The sequence below is a fragment of the Vidua chalybeata genome, chromosome Z (assembly GCF_026979565.1).
Source record: "Vidua chalybeata isolate OUT-0048 chromosome Z, bVidCha1 merged haplotype, whole genome shotgun sequence".
Taxonomy (NCBI): domain Eukaryota; kingdom Metazoa; phylum Chordata; class Aves; order Passeriformes; family Viduidae; genus Vidua; species Vidua chalybeata.
The window spans coordinates 65016733-65037084 of NC_071570.1; the positions used below are offsets into that span (position 1 = coordinate 65016733).

A 20352-nucleotide genomic window follows, 5' to 3' on the forward strand; every position below is an offset into this window, starting at 1 on the left:
AGCTTAGAAATCCTTGTGAGACCTAAAACTCCCTTCTAGAGATAAAGGGAATTTCATGATAGCTCCCTTTCTGCACAGTTCCACCATGTTTTCAAAAAATCTTGCTTTCCACTAGCAAGAGGGTGCAACAACAGTGCCAAACACAAATTTTGCTGAATTATTTGACTGACAATAGTTCTTAAAATCACAATGCAAAAAAAAAAAAAACAAAAAAAAAAAACCAAAAAAAGAAAAAAACAACAACAAAAAAAAAACAACAAAACAAAACAGGAAAAAAAAATTGTGCAGAAATTTTCATACAGGACAAAATATGTGCAGAGAAACTTAAAAAAGGTTGAGACACTGAAATGGCAGCACAGTTGTCTTGGTTTGAGACAAGTTAGGAGGTTGACAAGTTAGGGCAATGGTTCATCCTCTTCTTGGCTGCCTGAACGAAGCTTCCTGAGTTCCTGTACACAATGTTTTACCCCAGAGCTGCCAGAACAACCTTGGATAGTTACAGCTGATCACCACTTTTGTAAGGAATTGTGTAGTGGAGGTGTCCAAGCTTTAAAGTTTCCCTTTCTATTCCCAGTTTTCTGCAGATAACACTGGAAAATTTCCCCATGCATGAGTAACAGGAGGGACAAAGAGGCCACAGAACAGGAACCACTTGCCCTTCCAACCTCACAAACTCTGCCACAAAACCAAGTCCCACTGGTGGGAAACTCTGGTTTTGTGCTTCCCAAGGGTGTCTCCTGTACCTGACCATCCCGGGAGGCAGCGGCAGTAGCCCGTGGTGGGGTGGCACCCGTCCGCGTGGCTGCAGTCACAGCGCTCGGCGCAGTCCAGGCCGTAGGTACCATCCTGTGGCAAAAAAGAACAGAACACCCCAGAGATGATGGCATCCTGTGGCAAAAAAGAACAGAACACCCCAGAGATGATGGCAGCTGGGAGTTAGAGGAGAGACAAGTTAGGGTCAGCCCAGCCTCAAAAAGCAGCCACAGACCTTTGCTGAATCTCCAGGCTGCTATTAATGTAAAATACTTGTGGCATTTGGAACATGTCAGCATCCTACACTTTCATTCTTTTATTAAAAGGGGGAAGATAAAGAATGAATTATGCTCTCTTGAAAAATCCCAGACTAAAGCAATTAAGTCTCCTTTCTACGTCAAACACTGAGATCTCTGCTTATGGGTCAAAATGGGTACCACACAGAGGCATAATTTTAAATAAAACGAGTGAAAACCATTAAATTACAAGATACCTTCAGTGTGAGGTTCACTGCATAAATAAGGCAAACTATCACTTTCTTTTGATTAGAAGCATTTCTCTTGATTAAAAACATTTCTCTCTGCACTACAATATATACTCCATCAAAATGAGATAATATTTGGCTATGGAACAGTGCACAAAACAAAACTTTTATTTTTACCTATGCAACATTTTTTGAACCAACAAGAGATTAAAGTTCCAAGTTGAATCACCCTGTTGGTGTACTTCTTTTTTCATGGGAAACATCTAAATATTTGATTTTGCTTTTCCTGCTTCTTCCATAGAAGCTGGCACACAGATTTGTGGATAATTTCAGACAAAGTCAACCCAAGAAACTGAGAAGAGCAGATTCTTTACAATCTCCAAACAAGGCAAAGTATAACAGTCAACTGACTTTGAATAAAAAGTGTCAGAACCAAATTAAAAAAAATGACCATGGAAAAAAGGCCAGTATAATTTACTGTCATACTTCAGGGTTACCCACAGAAAAGGCAAAAAAGGAAAAAATCATGTCAGGTTTAAACCCCAATAATTTACAATCAAGGTTAAAAATTGGTGTCAGTCACATTAAGAATCTGAATAAAACCTATATGAAAATTAAACTGCTGTTCTTTGATGTTTATGCATACATTCCAACCAAGTGCCACAGGATTTAGCTATTCAACTACCAGTCTTTCAAGTCTAAAGTAGAACAAAATCTTACATTACTTCACTGTAAGGAGCCTTTCACTCATCTCAATAATACATTTTTATATACTGAAAAAGAAAAGATTAAGCATTTCCTTTGCATATAATCAGATTTGGAATGAAATGAAATCCTCAAATATGCTGTTGAAAAGCAGTATTTTTAGCCTGATATGTACTTGGCCTGAAGTCCAAACTGTAGTTCAAATCTCGAACAACAATCTGAGCAGTGATAATAACTGAAAGTTACTGAAGTTACTGAAACAAACTGAAACACATTGATTTAAATAAAGTCTCTGCTCAGACATGAAAAACATTTCAGACAACTGGAAGTATTTGAACTATTTTAAATAAATTATTGTATTTATTATTATTTGAATAAACAATTTCTGTTTATTCCCCTGCTCTGGAATTTTGAAGCAGAATTTGAATTTGAAATAGGTAAATGCTTATGAACATTGTTTGATGCAGATTGAGAGAGGGAGAGGAAGACAATGAGCTTGGGCATGCTGAATTACCTGATACAGAAATTCTTCTAAGCTTTATTTTACTAAGTTTGTGATACTGATGCCATTGCTCTGAAATTATACATGTCTTTTTTAAATGTCAATTTTGGAAGAGTTAATGCAGCTTGGGAGGTCTCATCACCCTTCAGAATCAGGCACGAAGTGATAAATGAAGCTGCTTGAGGAAACAGAAAAATCAGTCATCAGATAGAGATGTATTGCTGGAAACACTGTACAGGTGGTACTGCCATCAGCTTTCCAGAATACATTCCATTTTCTTTGCCTCTTTACCCACTACAGGAGTGCTTCATCTTAAAACCAAAAGCAAAGACCCAAAAAATCACTCTTGATTCACTAGTGCAGTTCAACAGAAAAAAATTTAATTGAAAACAAGGTGATTTCCAGTTTTTTTACTGTAGTTCAGCTACTCCCATCATGTCATTGCTCAATAGAGCTTGTCCAAACTGAAAGATGCTTAAATGTGATATAGGAGAGGAATTTACAGGGTGTGCATTCACTTCAGGTGATTCCTCTGCAGTAACATCAAACCAACAACCTGCTCTGCAGATACATTGCAAAAGCTATCAATTGACAGGGGAATAGAAAAGGAGATCAGAGAACAGTTTATTTTCATAATTAGTTTTGTTAAAAGTTTCCCTGAATTGTTAGTGCCTGTCCCTGACCCTGCACCCCCATCCTGTGTGCTCCAAAGGGACTCATCCCCATGGAGACAAAGAATGACAGATGCCCCTTCCTGCCCAATATTCTCCTACAAAAACTCAAAATTCAGTGGAATTATTAAACTACCTGGCAAGGGAGTTCACATTTCTCTCCCCTCCATCCTGGGGCACAGGTACAGGTTCCATCCAGAGCATTGCAAGCCCCTCCATTAAGACACTGGCAGGTCAGGTTACAGCCCAGTCCCCACGTGCCACTGGGGCAATTTATGGAGCAATCCACACCATGCCAACCTGCCAAAAAAAAAAAAAAAAAAGACTGTATTAAACTCAGAAATTAATCAGCTTTTCCCCCATTCCTCTCAGAGGATGTTTCATGTCTCTGAGATGGGCAATACTGGGGTAAAATTCACTGCAGGATTTATCAGCAGCTTCAGCTGAGGATTTGTCCAGGTTGGAACAAAGGTGTTCAAGGTCACCTTGTAACATCTGTGCACAGCACACATCTGCAGATGGGTGCCAACAAGCAAAAGAGACTGATAGAAGATCTGAAGTGGAAATAGAGACACCTTGACATTTCACTGAGAAGCTCTAAACAACACTGAGAGTATTAAGGTGTAGCCTGAAAATAATGATTAATATTTTCCCTGGGTTTAAGCTGCTGCTTTCATAATTGTTTCACCAGCATTCAACTCAGACAGTCCTGTAATATTGTTTTAACAGGTATCTAATAAAAAAAAAAAAAAAAAAAGAAGAGAAAAAATAAAAGTATTGCATAAATTGGATCCTTTGAGGAAACAGAGAAGATCTTTTAGATTATTTCTGTACTTCTCCCCAAATACAAAAAGAAATGTAAGGGAAAATAGCTCTAAAATGCAGCATTCGCCACTGATCAGGCCAATAGCAATGGTTTGCAGACTGGATAGACAGGGATGTGAATAGATTTTTTAAAATGTGATCATCCATCAGATTCAAGAGGAGCAGTGTGAGGGAGTCAATCACATATTATCATCACCAGTGACACAGGCCAAGTTTCTAATTTTGTACCTTGTTTACAGTAAGTGGAGGGAAAAATAATTCTGCACTGAGACAGATCTATAGGCTATGCAAAACACATGCACAGAAATCAGGCTGCCTCGTGCTTCATTGATGACTTCAAATTTAGGGGTCATTTCAGGAAAAAACATTTTTTGTAATTTGCCTAGGAAATTGAGACACTTTCCCTCAACTGTCTTCCCAAGATTTATAATCTTCCTTTGTTTACATGGCAAGTACCTAGGTTCAGTTTAATTTACTTTTTGATGTCCTCATTCACTGTAGTATGATTAAAATTGCATGGGGTACAATGCAATGCAGAATCCTAGGAAGCTAGGATTCTGCATTGCCCAAGGAATATTTTTATCCGCACGACCTAGCTGCTTTGCAGTATCTACCTGAACAGTGTTAAATTAGCCTCGCTCTCTCTTGAAAGAGTAGAAGTTCCACATCTGCTGCACAACTGATTTAACAGCATAAGTCCCTGAAAAATTTAGTGGCTATTTGTCTAGCAAATTCTATTTAGATGGGAGATTGGCAATCAGGAATTGTTCCCAGGGAGGGTGGGCAGTGCCCAGAGCAGCTGTGGCTGTCCCTGGATCCCTGGCAGTGCCCAAGGCCAGGTTGGACACTGGGGCTTGGAGCAGCCTGGGATAGTGGAAGGTGTCCCTGACATGGCAGGGGTGGAACAAAATGGTCTTTAAGGTTCCTTCCAACCCAAACTGTTACCAAATCCTCCAAAATCCTAGGTATAAATAAATCCCTCTGTCTTTTCTGTGTCAGCAAGTCAGGCATTCGTTTATTCCTGGTCAGGGTCTGTGTGTGTGTGTCTCTGACAAAATTCTGGCCTCCACAGAAAGGCAGACATGAAACTTTTTCACTTATTTATCCATTTTTAGCAAACAAAGAGATTATTATTCACTGGTTCTAAATTATGTAATTCTCTTTCATTACGTAGCATTCTATCCTCTATTGGTAATTGATTCCTCACTTCTCAGGCTAATTAATCTGTATTTTTTACTCTTTTTATTATCTTTTCGACAGGTAGAGAGTTTCCAACACACGTACATGGAGTCTTTGTTATCTTGCTGTCTTCCTCATCTTCTGGTTTCTGCAAAATGTCTTTGTAGCCCATAAATTCTGCACTTCTTGTATTGATTTTAAACAACTCATCTCTCTCTCTCACTCCCCCAGGCTTTGTTCACTGAAGCTTATCAAAATTAGCTAATGAAAACTTGAAGTTTCAGTAACTTTTCCCAAGTATTCCTACAATAGCTGCTTATGACAAACTTTGCTAAATTGTGGCTAGAAGTGATTAGAAACTAAGACACTGCTTATAGTCAACATACGGGTTATGATTAATTAAAAACAAATTTAAAAGTTAATGAAAACCACTAATTAAAAAAAATAATACAAAAGTTATGTAATTCCAACCAAACTGTTCTGGGATTCTGTATGATTTTGATTAGGAACACTGACATCACATAAAGGATCTCCTGACAGAGCAGAGAACATGTTTTCTTCCCTGAGAACATCTTTTCCTTGTTTTCACCTCCCAGAGCAGCAGAAGCATCAAGTGTCTGCTTCTCATTAAGTTTCCTCTTCTCTACTTCAAAAACCCAATTTCATTTTATGGTTACAGGGAAATAAAATCCATCTGAGAAGACACTTACCTGCTTTGCAGGCACAAGAGCCATCCACAGGTGAACAGGTGGCTCCATTTTTGCAGCTGCACATGGAGGAGCAGTTCACTCCATATGTCCCAGGGAGACAAGGGGTACCACAAGATGCACCCTGAATTATAAAAAAACCAGTCTAAAAACCATCTGAGGAGGCTCAGACAATACAACTGACTCAAGTGATACAAAAGCCAGAAAAAATACAGCCCATGCATGTCCTAGGCTGTCAGTAAATGATCTTTAATTTAGGAGAGAGGGACATCTTCATATTGTTGAAGTATTTTTAAGTCTTTTTAAGTAAGTATTGGTTTTCTGTGATTTGCTCTGAGAGCTCAGGTCACATAACACCTGGTTAGAACAGGTGGATCGGTGGACAGTAATAAAGAAGCTCATTATGAAGTCAAAACACAGTAAGAAAGCAGTCTAATGGTAAATTATGTGGGTATGTAAAATATTTTTAAGAGCTAATTTGGCTGATGTTTTCAGTTATTACTTTCACAAGAACAGTCATACTGTAAAATGATAGATTATCATCCAAAGCACATGTAACAGCAAATGTGTGTAAAAGTTGAAGAATAATCTGTCCTGAAGTATAAAAAGAAGTGCTTTTGGCTGGAGTTTCTGTGGATGGAGTGTGAGGAGTTGATGACTGAAACCCATCATTCCTCCCTTTACTTACACCTCATCAGCACGCCCTCATTCTTACCAACATCTTTTAAAGCAAGTAACTTCTCCTTCTAAAAATGCCTTTATTTTAGCAGTGAGAACCCATCAGAAATGTTCATTTTTCAGGGTCCTACAGCACAAGCAGTGCTACCCAAACACACTCACTGCCCTTTTACTGCTGCGGAGAAGGGACGAGGTGGCACCCTGAAGAATTTGTTGCACAACTGGGGCCAAAAACTGTGGAACTGTGAAAGTGAGACCTCTTTTACCTTAAATCCAGGGGCACAGGTGCACTTCCCAGTGACACTGTCGCAGTCAGCCCCGTTCTGGCAGCTGCAGATCTGCTGACACGACTCCCCGTAGAAGCCCGGGGAACATGTCTCGTTGCAGTACAGCCCAGACCAGCCTGGCTTGCAGGAGCATTCCCCAGACATGGGGTGACAGCTGCCAGGGGTGGGGGATGAAATGTTAACTCAGTAATTCAGGACTAAACATGGCATAAATATTATTTTCTTTCCACAAGACTTAAAAAAAAAAAAAAAAAAAAAAAAAAAAGACCAAAACCAAAAAGCAAACAAAATCCCCCAAAAAAACACAACTAACAAACAAACAAAAAACCCTAAACAACCCAAAAAACCCTCCAAAAACCCAAACAAACAAACAAACCCAAAAAAACCACCCCAAACCCTCCCTGTTGCAGATGGGTTGTATGAAGGGCCTTGGATGAAATGATTTTACTTCTCACAACACAATTTGGTGTATTTATATAAAAAAATGTTCCAATTAAGATAGGAAATGTAAAATTATACAACATACAGACATTTTGGGAGGACATGGAAAGAAATGAAGGGGTATAGTTTTTCTCTATTTGAACAGAAACCTTGGTGAAACACAGTTTTTACCATAGGACAGATATCCACAGATATAAATACTAAGAGGATGAAACCACTACATTCTCCAAATTTGTTGTTAGATTCCCACTCTAACAGGATCGTTTTCATAACCCTGCAGAAGCTCAGCAGCATATTGTCTGAGAAACATGATAAAAGAAAAATAGCATGGCATCTAACAGGAAATAACAACATAGCATGCCATCAGCAAAGCAAGAACGTTCTCTTCATTAAATTAGTTTGGAAGAGGAGAACTGGAATCTTTCAGGGAATGGTACAAAACCATCAGCACTGGGTAGAAGCCAGCTATAGCATGAGAGCAGTGACCTTTTGGGGAGTATCTCCCCTCTCTGCTGGCCATACCTGGTGGCAGAGCAACTGCCTCTATACCTGGAACAGCAGTTTCATTCAAGGGCCATGTAGGCAGCTGCTGCCTCGTAACAAATGGACATCATCAGCTGTGCAAGGACATATAGGCTGGGAGAGGGGACACAATGGGGTGCTCTGTAGCACTCTGGCAGACAAAGCATTTGCTTAATTCTCACCAAAGGAAAGCCTTAGTATCCAAATCCAATATATTTACAATGGGTAGACTGTTTGGAGATATTTGCCTCCCACTGATTGAAGTGAAGCTCCTTTAAGAGTGCTGGAAGGACAAAAAAACAAAAAAAAGCCCTCCTCCAGACAAATTAAATGATCCATGAAAAGAGCCTGGTTTTGCAAGACTTGCTGACTTTGTGTATGAGGATGTATTGGAAACTGAGTATTTTTATGAACATTTGAAAGTCTGAAAAAATACCTGCTGCACTTTCAGGTGCTGCAACATTACCAATTCCAACAGCAATCTTTGAAAGAGTTGCAGTGTAACATAGGAACACGACATTAGTTATAACTGCCTTTGGACTTGAGGGCTGGGCTTGTCCAAGTAAGAGTTTAAAATTGCTGGAAACAACCATTGCTAATCAGGGAAGGCATGGATTGTGAAAGTTGGAACATCACTATGTATTCTGCTTTCTGCATATTTAATGCACATGCTGTGGCACCATAAAAATTCGTGGGTCTTCAGAATATTAAAATACCTTTGACAGTGTTGACATAAAGTGAGAGGAAAGGCCTTTTCCTGCAGAAATGGTTCAAAACTCATGGTGTTCATACTGAACAGCCCTGGTTATTTGTTAATTATGTGCATACCAGCCATGAAACAAGATGAAATGGAGCTATTCTCATATAAAACACAGGCAAAATTATGAAGACACATGATGCAGCAAGATAATCAGGTCTGTCTCCTGTCCTAAAATCCTGTACGACCACTGTGTTCTCATCAGTGGAACAACACAGAGCAGGGAAAATTAAAAAAATAATAATCAATCCACAACTAGATAGTTGTTAGGATAAGAACCAGAATATATTCATAACATAAATTCAGCAGCACTGGCACTTTACGACAAAAATCCCAGCGTTCACGGAATCCTGTAAATTCCTGATTGGAAGTGTGGTTTGTTGTTGGGTTTTTTCTTTATTTTTCTCCCCCTTCCAGGAGAAGGGGAGCCCACACTCATGAGGAAGCACTGGATATGAGGCAGAGGCATTGATATTCTGTGCCCCCCAGTGAGTGCCACTGAGGTGCCCTTGCCCTCAGTATTGATTGACGCTAAAATTAGTATTCTGTGATTTGTAATTAGATGTAGGAAGACAAAGCACTTCTGCAGGTTTTTGATTGGTTCTCATGCAGTTATCTTAATTGGCAATAATGTTTAAATATTAAGGTAGGGATATAAAGAGATGCTGAGAGATACTGGCAGTATATCCTCTTTTATTCCTGGTTGCCTGTTCACACTTGCTGGAAATGCAACCCTACTCTGTACAGAGACAAAAAGAATTACTGTGGATAGTTCATATTACGTTTTTGAAGGACTTAGGTGAAAAGAATGATTTTTATATGCTTCATCTACATGTTTTGCTTTTAGAGTATCCAACCAAGTTGTTTAGCATCCTAAAGAATAAATATAAACATAAACATGAATAAATACAAAATTTCCATTAAAAGCTCTTGTAACTGTACATAAAGGCCAATTAGAAAAATGGAAAATTGAAAGGCCTTAATCTTTATTTTAAAAACAGAACCAAATTACATGAACCAAACATGAATTCCACCAATACAACTGCAATCAATCCTACACAGGTATCTCAGAAAAGAGCATGAGACAAGGAAAAAGAAACCCACTAGTGCTCATGTAATGAATAAATCTTAATTGCAGGCTGAACTGCACCAAGGCTGTTGATACAAGAAGGTTTTTACCTGTTGCTGTCCTCTGGTGGGCCACTCAAACAGATGAAAATCTCTCAAGTATTGCTATTTTTATGCTCTACAAAGGATTTAATAAAGGCTCCTGGTACAACCAAGAGTAAGGAAGGGCTTGCCTTTCTTCTCCAGGAGCTGCCATCAACCAACAGCAGCATCAAAATCCCTACAGCTTAGCCTACCCAAAATGCAAATAATGAATTATTGTCTGAGCTGTTTTGATGCAATTTTTGTCAATCATAAAACAGTAATAAAAAACAAAGAATGTGCACTTTTCAACTACGTATGTGGAGAAGTATGTGAAGAAAATGAGTAAAAATATAGCTGTATTCTGCAACTTATGTAACACTTTCTTTAGAGCAGTATTTTTTGGAGCTAAGAATTTTTTTAATTAACCTTTAGATTATTTCTGTATTAATTAATGCTAATAACCTATAGCTCTAAGCCTACCAATAGCTCCTCTTTGATGATATCTAAACCAGTGACACCCAGATGAAAAAAGCTGTCACAGTATCAAGGGCACCCAAAACAGAGCCCCAGACCTACAGACACACAAAGATTATTTGCAGAATGAATTCCACCCCTTTTTTTTGCATGCCCTGAGATTACTTTGCTGCTAAATGAATTAGTGCAGTGCCTGTGGCAGGCAAGAGAGGGTTGAGGGTATTCCCTGTCATGATTAAAGAGTTGCCTCATGGCTGAGTGACATCAAGAAGCAAGGACAACCTGACACAACTGGCTTCCAAAAATATTCTCAATAGATTCTCAAAAGCCTCAAGTGCCCACAGGAAGTTTTGTCTTCTACATCATTACCCTGACTCCTGTTATTTATGGTCTTGGGCATATCCTGGCCCAAGGGGAAGGATCTTACATATATGCTAAATTCACTTGTGAAGCAATGAAAATATTTGTTTTCCTCACACATCATGATGCTCTGGCAAACATGCTCCAGCACCTTCAGGGCTCTTAAGTGCCTTTGGATTTCTCATTCATGGCGGGGAAATGTCCAAAAAAAAAAAAAAAAGACCAGCCAAATGCTGTTGTCTACTTGTGAACATTTGTGATATGACTTGACCACAAGCTGTCTCTTCCAGTGGTATAAATGAAGGAGCAGCTGTGTGGAACATGAATCAGAAGTAATCCCTGTAATATTAGAAATGGTATACAGTGCAGCAGCAGGCTGCTGCAACAGTCTGCAGACATATTTTCTGTAGGGAAGTAGCTAACCATAAGTCATAACACAGTAGTGTTTGGTGTGCTAGCCTAATTTGAGAGCTGGAGGGCCCTGCATTATGGTGCCCGAACACACTGTGCCCAAATAATAAATTGCTTGATTTTACATCAAAATAACTGTATTTTTTTATGTATTTCAGGCAAATGGGATGAGCAGAAGTGCAAGTACACAACTGTAAAAGTATATGACTGGAAGGGGAAAAGAATTCAGGTTGTTGTCACACAGTTTGTCAACAAACCAAATTATTTTGTGTTTTGTTGGACAACTCCAACAAAACACAAAATAATTTTTCACTAAGAATTAACAGAGTAGCTATTTCCATGCATGGATTTAACATCACTGCTAAATTCTGACGAAAGGCTTTTATTTTGCCTATGAGAAAAAGTGCCTCTTATATTAATGTAGAGCAGCATTCTGTGTGACACTCACTAGTTCCTGAATATTCCCCTCACAGCTACCTTCAACAGCAAAAATTTAGACTGTCCTCACAACCCTTCTCCAAGGTACTGTTATTAGCAATGCAATTAAGTGTAAGTGAATGCACAATGACCACAGTATCTAATCAGAAGAACTGTTTTGTAACAAAAGAAAGCTGTCCACAATTTTTCCATAAATATGCTGGCTCACCTCAACTGACATCTGACATCCCTCCCTCACAAATGAAACTCTGTCTGAAAATAACTACTTTTTACATTTTCTTAACGATGTGCTCAAATGCTGACAAAATCCACAAAAACTCAAAAAACAGGCCTTATCATTTCCTGAATAAGGAGAGATGTGTAAAAGCTAAGCTAATGGGAAAACTATTCTCATTTGATTTCCAGGGATTGTATTTTACCTGCTCACTCAAAAAAACACTTAAATGACAAAAAAGGTACTTTTCAAACCCAGATTTACAATAGGTAGGGCCTTTGAAATTTTGTACTAAAATAAGTCACCCACAGAAGTTCTTATATAAAGAGAGAGACTGAGAGAAATGTCCAAGCTTCTCATGCCCTAATCAGAAGACTTTACACATCCATTGATTTCAATTCAGTTATTTCTCATCTACAGGAAACCAGAGTATGTAAGAGGCAGCCCAATGTGCACTGACTTTATGCAGTCACAGTGAACAATATAATGATTTATTCAGATGGCAAACATGGATAAAGGTCACACTTTGTCTTAATATTTATTTAATGGGTTAGAGACCAAACCCAGCCATTAATATTATGATCAAATATGGTTGCAAGTAAAATTCAAAGCATCTTTTGGGTTGGTATCTTCTTTCTCATTGCAGTCAGAGAATACCAAATACTTACAAGTCTTCAGCTGCTTCAGAATGCACGAAAGTATTAGAAAAATCAGCAAATACCCCTTTTCAGGTTATATTTGGGTTTCTGTGTTCTATTTAGGAAAAACAAAGCAGGGTAGAGGGTGCAAAGCCTACCTCCAGGTGTTGGGCATGTGGCAGGGACACTTTTTATCACACTTGAGGCCATAAATTCCTTCGGGGCAGAGCCTGGTTTCACAGTGCGGCCCGGTGTAGCCTGGCTCACAGAGGCAGACACCATTGATGTGGTAGCACTTCCCACCATTCACACACTTGCAGGTCTCTGCACAAAGCAGCCCATAGCTTCCCACTGGGCACTCATCCTGGCATCTGTGAGGTAAAAAAAAAAAAAAAAAAATAATAAACAAACAAAAAATAGTTCTATTACCCATAAATGACAGTTTCTGGAGGTTTAAAGGAAATCTGGTTTATGAGGAATGTCTTCTATTGGTCAAAAACACCACTTAAATAGGAGCAAAAATCTCTGTAACTTGGAAAAAAAATCAGGAGCTCAAACCCATTCTTTTCATCTAATTTTTCTGACAGATGAAAATGAAAATCAGTAAAGATTTGAGTTTAACCCACAGGGGAAAGTAGCAATGATTTTTGTTGCTGCTTAAGGAAAATATATCTTAAGAAAGAGACTTCTTCACCAAACTTTTCCTCTCTCATTGTGAGTTTTGAGAAGGCAGACACTTTAGCCAACAGATTAATATCCTTAATTTTTCATAGATGTAATACATTGTTTAACCTAAAGATCAGTCTGTATCTTTAACCTGACTACTAGAAAATAAAATTTCAGTATCCTGCTTCTCAAAATTGCAACTCATTAACTGATTATTTTCTGGATAGCAATTTCATTTGGCTATGTCTTATGAGTTTGATGTTTTTCAGCTTTGCCTTTCCTGTGTTCTAAATAGGAATTGTTAAATTCTAAATGCAAGTCAAGTTACAGGTTGTAAAAAAATACTACTTGATAATATAACACATTATTAATGATTTTATCTCTTTTTATTTCTTCCTTTTTTTTTTTTATTCTTCTGTTTATCTTTTAGATTTGGCTTTTTTGTTTTGGTTTGTTTTCAGGTATGACTACTGGTTCATTACATGAGAATTTCAAAGAGACATGATACAAGGCACTGCAAAATGTAACAGAAATTAGCAAAGCCCTCTGACTGAAGTAAAATGGGTAGACATGTTTGTCTCATGCTTCTACAGCATTTTTCTCAATCTGATGCTGATACCCAGAAGTTTCAAGGTATTTGTAACTCTGTCCTAACTTTTTATCAATAAAATCTTATTTTCTCCTGAGGTGTAGAATAATAGTAGACCTAACAGCATAATAATAGAGTTAATTACCCTGTATCAATGTTTCTTGATGAAGTTATACAAATAAAGCTGTGAAAGAATTTTCCTCAAATGAAAACCAGGAACCCCAGCCAAACCAGACAAAATTTAACCTTTAATTTTTTTTTTTTAATTTAACTTGCAAAAACCATATCTTTGGAGGTGGTGTGCATGGGCTACCTCAGACAGTGCACCCACAGTTCTCTGACATAAGGACCAGGTCTACAGCCTTGCCACTGACTCCTTCCTGCCCTTGGAACCATCTCAACAAATGAAAGAATTGAAAATACAGCCTCTTTTGCAGGAAAAGAAGGAGGCTCAGATCTGCCAAAGTGATCAAAATGCTGCAAACTGTAAGGCATTTCAGATGATAGTCAGATTTAAACTATTAACAATATGAAAAATTTAATTATTTTTAAAAACACCAGTGCAGGGCACTGTGTAAACACTTCTGTGGTTACTCCTTTGATTTTCCCTGAAGCCCCTTTCTTTGTCTGTTTAAATGCATCTACCACCTTCTGCAGTGTTTCTTCACAGACACAAATATAACTTTGGCATGCAAATGGCACTGGGCTAATTACTTCTCTTCTTTGTGAGGTCTTTTTCCACATTATGTCTGGCAGAGCACTTCCCACGTCCTGTGAACACTGGTGTGGGCAGTGCACATGGTTACAATATCCACAGCTGCTGGCAGGGATCCCCTGGACTGACCTCAGTGATCAGGCTGCTGCTGACTCCTGAAAATTAGTTGCGTGCTGCTTAAAAGACATGCAGGAAAATGTTCTTTCATCGCTTTCCATTGCCTTAAAAAATGATGTTTCAGTCTACTATCTTTCCAATCCGCCAAAGCTGACTTACAGCCATCAGAAAATGAAATGTTTCATTTCATTTGAGTGGAGCATTTTTAGGACACAACTCTCAGCCTGCAGCCTTTGAAGAGAGATTGAACGAGCCTCCCTTGCTGCAGTGAGTGCCAGACATCTGCACAAACCCACGAGCCTCCCTCCTCAGCCCTCCACCACAGCCCAGGCTGCACCATTCTGCAAGACATTCCAAGGGAGGAAGACTCATGAGAAGTGCCAGAGTACAGTAGGGAAACAGTGAAACCCAGCAGTTCCTTCACAGCAAGTGCTCTTTCACATGGATTTTCAGCTTGCCACCCAGCACCAGCTGAGTGACACGGCAAACATTTCACCATCTAAAACAGCATTTTTGATCATATCTCAGATACTTCCACTGCTCCTTCTACCAGCTTCTGAAGTTCCTCTGTTGTAGCAGAGCCCTCCAGGCTCAGCAGCCTGGCAGGAATGGGTTTTCCTTACCGTTCCCCTGTGTAGCCTGGGCTGCAGTGGCAGTGGCCCGTCGCCAAGTCACAGGTGCCTCCGTTGTGGCACTGGCACTCTTGGGAGCAGTTCTTCCCATAACGACCCTCAGGACAAGGCTGACCACAGACCATGCCCTGGGAGTGCAGAAGAGAAGTCTTAGAGTTGGGACTGCAGCTTGAATGGACAAGGAAGCAATGAGGGAAGATCAAGGACATCTTGTATTACTCTCCCAGTGCTGATCTTGGAAATGCCAAACCCTTCTCCAGCTTTAAACATAGGGCATGTTCCAGCACTGGAGGAATAATCTTCTAGAATTTGTGTGTTGGAGGTAAAACACTCATGAAAAACACTCTCTCTAAGCACCTGTGAAAACACTTACACATATAAGACTAACTGATGTCAAGGTCTTCCCAATTTATTTACCAGGAGTACTATATATCAATATACTCAGGAATGCCCTCCAGTGAAAAGAGGTATAAGAATCAGCAGCTGCTCTAATGCCCCGATTATTCTACCTCATGGTAAGTTGGGGTTTTTTTTTTTGAAGACTGTAAAAGCTGTTTGCAATTTCTCTTAAAGCAGCACATCCTAAAAGCTTAAGTAGCATGATTGCTCCTTTCAATGGGTTTTGAGTTTCTGCACCGCCTTTTACATCCTTGGAATTAATTGCATCTGGGTGGTGAGGGAAACATCAGAACCTGAGACTTTTAAGAAGCCATTTCAAGAAAAAGTTATTTACAGGCATTTAATCAGACAAAAGACATCCAGGTATTTAATCTAATATAAGACACTGCAGAATTTGCACCTGGCTACCTTAAACCTCTGTCACAGGAAAAGCAAAAATAAAATATTACACTGACAAAACACAAAACTGGAAGTTCTAAAATGAAAACTTACGCTTAAATAATTACTTGGAATGGAAAATTAGTCAAAGGTCTAAATAGTCATGTATTAGTTAACATACATACTAGTATAAGTTTTCCTCACTGCTTCATGTGCTCTATCTCATTTTTAGTGGCTGTGTTTAGGCAGATAAACGGAGTCAAGAATTTAAGCAAACATCTGTATTCCATGACCAATAATTTTGCTCTTCTAGCATGAAATGCAACAAAAAGTAAAAATGGCCATATTCCAAGCTAGGTAGTCAGGTGTGCTACACAACCTCACAACCAGAGATTGTATTTTATAGCATGCTCTCTAGTTGGTGAAAAACTGGCCTCTGCCACAGGTTATTCACAGTATAATATAATACAATAGAATCACAAGGTAATTAAATTATCAGTACATGTGATTTTTTCACACAAAAGAAACATTTAAATGGAAAATATTATCAAATGTTCATGATCAATATTATCGGCAAACGCATTTAAAGAATTTATCTGGGCCTTGATCACCTTCCAACTGCATTATTTGCCAACTCAGAGCAGGCAGCCTGATAGCAAGGGAAGATTATTTGCAGCTCCAAGGTCAAGTCTTAATTCCCTACCCTCTGATAAAAGGGAAGGAAGCCTAAAGATAATGTCAAAGACCTGATGTCCCATCTCCTCCCCAACAGTGAACACACTAGGAAAAGGTTTTGGGCTTTTTTTCATGCATACTGGACATACAAAAACAGGCACAAACCCCACTATTAATAAACAAAATGGTGTCATCTCTTTATAACATCAACCTACACACAGAAACCAATGAGTCCCAGGCAAGACCTAAAGGATATTGCCTTGTCACAGCACAACTCATGTCTTTTGCTTCCCAGAATCTGATACAGTTAAAAAGGCAGTGCAGAACTGGAGCATTTTCAGTAACAGATGGTTTCGCAAACATTTTATTTCAGTCCCTTATGCTAAAATATGTTTCTCATTACTACTGGCTACAAGCAGACCACATTTGCTATCCTCATTTGCTACCCTGTTTTTTTTTCCCCTGTCGAGATGTACAAATATGGAAGTTTTGGGGGGGTTGTGGGGGTTTCAGAGAGCATTTTTTACCATCCATCCTGGCGGGCAGGAGCACTCCCCGGTGATGTGGTGACAGACGCCTCCGTTCTGGCATGGGCACCGCTCCTCACACTGTGGGCCGTGCTTCCCGGGGGGACACAGGTCCTCACAGCTGTGCACAGGGTGGGGACAGCACAGACACCCATTACCACAGGCCCCAGCTTTGTTTCCAGTGCTATCATCATCAGCTCTTCCAGCCAAAAGTGTGGAGCACAGAGCAGTGAGACGCAGAGAGATGCGCCCCAAGGAAACAGACCTGGCATTCTAGGAATTACTCCTTCCCAAGGCCCCTCTTTACACGCACTTTGGCGTTCATTCACTGCTGCTGACACAGTTCTGGAATGATCAAGGCCAAACAACTCCATGTTTCAATGCCATTTCCCAAACCTGTGGCCAGGCTGTGACGGCCACGAAGAACCCTCTGCTGCTCCTTTTTGTGCGTTTTTACCCCTCTGGGTCAAGGCTTTTTTTTCTCTTGGCCGCACGTCCAAATACACCCTGCAACACAGATTTGCCCAAACCTGCTAGCTCAGAATGGAAGTCCATCTAAACTCTTCAAAACCCTGCCACCCCCAGAAAACAACACAGCCACTGCTTACAAGGCGCCGGTGTATCCGGGGGGACACCTGCACTCGCCGGTGACGTGGTCGCAGGTGGCTCTGTTCTGGCACTGGCACTTCTGGTGGCAGTCGTTGCCGTAGGAGCCGGGGTCGCAGCGCTCCTCGCAGCGCCAGCCCTTGAAGCCTGCAGAGCAGTGGCAGGCCCCAGTGATGGGGTTGCACAGGGCCCCATTCTTGCACTGGCAGCGGCTGCTGCAGTGGGGTCCCCAGTGGTCGCTGTCGCAGGCTGGACGGGCAGAGAGAGAAAAGTTTTAGAGGAGTTTTTGTGGTTACAGCAGTGGAGGTGCTGCGAGCCAGCCATGCAGCAGCAAGAACGAAGTTATGAAATGGAAATAGTTATTCCTCCTTGGTCCTTAAGGATCGTAGCAGGCAGATCAGACTTCATTTATGTGATTTATGAAATTGATTATTCTTGAGAAAAGCCAACATTATAAAACACGAGGCTGAAAATTACACACGAGTTCAAATCTCTTAATTCTCAAAACTCTTCATTGTAACTCTCTACCATCAAACCATTAGTTTCCCTTTACAGAGGAAAGTCTTACTAACTTAAAAAAATGTAATCTAAATCCACCAACAACTCTCTGAATCCCACAAGGAAGTTGCAAAGCTTGGTCAGTGTAGACTTAGGATTTTGGTCAAATCAAAGAATTCCTATTTTCACGTAATTGCAAATATTTCCTTTGCAATCTTGCAATATACTGATAGAGCAAAAGAAAACACAAGAAGCACTTCACCAAGCAATAGGAAATTAACAACTATGTGGTTAAACTTCATCTGGATGTTACAAATTTGGTTATCCATTGCGTCTTTCCGATTATTCAAATCCATCTTTTCTTGTCTGCCCCAATGCATCCCATTAAAGCCCTACAAGCAAACCATTCAGAGGGTATTTCAGCATCAAAAGAAGAACTCGATGTTAAGGAAGAAATTTTCTCCTAAGAAACACAGGAGTTCTGTAAAGAGCCAGAAGATTAGGGTCACCTGGAGTTCAACAGGAATGTGTTAATCATATGGTCAAATGATCTGATTTTATTTTTGTGTTCTGTTGATAACAGCAGCACAATGGGAAAGCCTCAATTGCAGTGACTGTAAGCCCATGCTCTCCTCTTGGAGACTGACAACCATTGTTCTCCCAGTCTTCTCCTGGGGCAAAAAAGCCAGGCAGAGAACAGCCACACTTTCCTAGACTAATGCAAAGTAATTCAAGAATGCTCCTCAGGGTAGGAATTATTCAGCTGTAAGAGCTGTTCACCCAGGCTACACAAATAAAAAGGAATTAGGGTCTTTTCAAGAATCTACTCCTTAAGGTTGGGTTTTTTTTTCCCCTCCCAGTATAGGTCACTAGAACATGCATCCATAAATGGAGATACTGTGAGCACTTACACACAATAAAACAGAGAGCAACAGAAAGTAGTGTTATGTATTATAAACACGCAGCCTGCTTGTCTGTAAGAACAACTGCTCATCTTATTATTGGCCTCTGTCTTTAAAGATGTGTGGGGTTTGTTATGGAAAAAGAACAGGCCCACAACAGTTCTGTAACACACTGCTGCCTACAGCACACTGCATCTCTCAAATTGCCTTTTGCCATGATAACTTTAAACATTTTCAACATGTCTGCATGGAGTAGAATGTGTTATCCTCCTGCTCAACCAGTTAGGAAACTAGCAAGTTTGTGTATAAAAAATACATGTATGTCTGTCAAGATGCCTGAGACAGTCACGTGTTCTATCATGACAGAACAGAAACCCCTAATTTTTATATATTTTTTTTTTAACACATTAGTCTGCATTCAGATGAAAGTCTTCTTCATTTCAGACAAAGTTTCAATTTTTGCCATTCCTCATGGAAATATTAATTAATTAATAAATCAAACAAGTAATAATAATTTTTCAAAAACCAAACAAAACCCAAAAAGCCCTGTCCAGACACGTCTGATAAGCAGGAGAATTCAGACTGATTGTCACACCACATCTGTTCCAGTGCAGAGGTCAGGCAAGGATGGAAGCAGCCAGAATATGCCCTTGCTACAAAGACAGAACTAGTAAGAAATTTATTCTTGATTGGTTGGTGAGAGTTTGTGTTCTTTTACCAGCTGCTGGGAATGGGGTATTTGGTGCAGGCAGCAACATTCCTGCAACTTCCTGAAGACCCAGTGCAATGAGCCTGAGAGCCACAGCGCCCAGAAACTGCTCCTACCAAGCATCTGCCACTGCATCCAGCATCCAGCCTCATTTGGGCAGGATGCACTGCCCAGTGTATTACCATTAATTAGTTTCCTGGCATGACATTCCCCTATGTTTGCAGGAAATCATTAAAATAAAAGCACATCCTATGGCTGCAAACACCCAGCCTCAGGACCATTCTCCCAGCAATGATCGGGTGAGTAATAAATATTAACTTTGCAGTCTTTCCTTGCATTCCAGTGGTGGCCCCAGCACGGTGCAGTTTTGCCACAACCCTTCACACGTGGTCTGTCACCAGCCTTCCATCCACCTGTGATTTATGGGCAGAACTGTGGAGAAATATGCAGGATTAAGGGGGAAAAATAGTAATACTGAACAAGATGGACTTATGGGCAGAACTGTGGAGGATTAAGGGGGAAAAATAATAAGACTGAACAAGATGGATAAATCATGTATTTTACCTCTATTTCCCCTGACTGATCATCAATAAAATTCTCCATAGGAAATCAGAGTGATTTATCAGAAATGGATGCTCAGTTTACTACTAGAAAAGAAGGCAAAGGGTAGAAATATTTCCTGTGGTGAGTTTGGATTACTTTTACACAATTAATACATCAGACTATTTCTGGAATTCAAAC

The 20352-nt window shown here is 39.9% G+C and overlaps 1 protein-coding gene across 1 annotated transcript in view; it reads right to left on the reverse strand.

The window, feature by feature from the left end:
- Nucleotides 1–20352, reverse strand: part of MEGF10 (multiple EGF like domains 10) — an 85163-nt gene that overhangs the window by 27795 nt on the left and 37016 nt on the right. Inside the window, exons 6-13 of the mRNA XM_053932391.1 lie at nt 17505–17751; nt 16897–17017; nt 14909–15045; nt 12357–12569; nt 6771–6945; nt 5830–5950; nt 3252–3415; nt 744–846 (exon numbers count right to left, since the gene is read on the reverse strand). Of these exons, the coding sequence (XP_053788366.1) occupies nt 744–846; nt 3252–3415; nt 5830–5950; nt 6771–6945; nt 12357–12569; nt 14909–15045; nt 16897–17017; nt 17505–17751 (1281 nt within the window). The remainder of the gene's footprint in view (nt 1–743; nt 847–3251; nt 3416–5829; nt 5951–6770; nt 6946–12356; nt 12570–14908; nt 15046–16896; nt 17018–17504; nt 17752–20352) is intronic.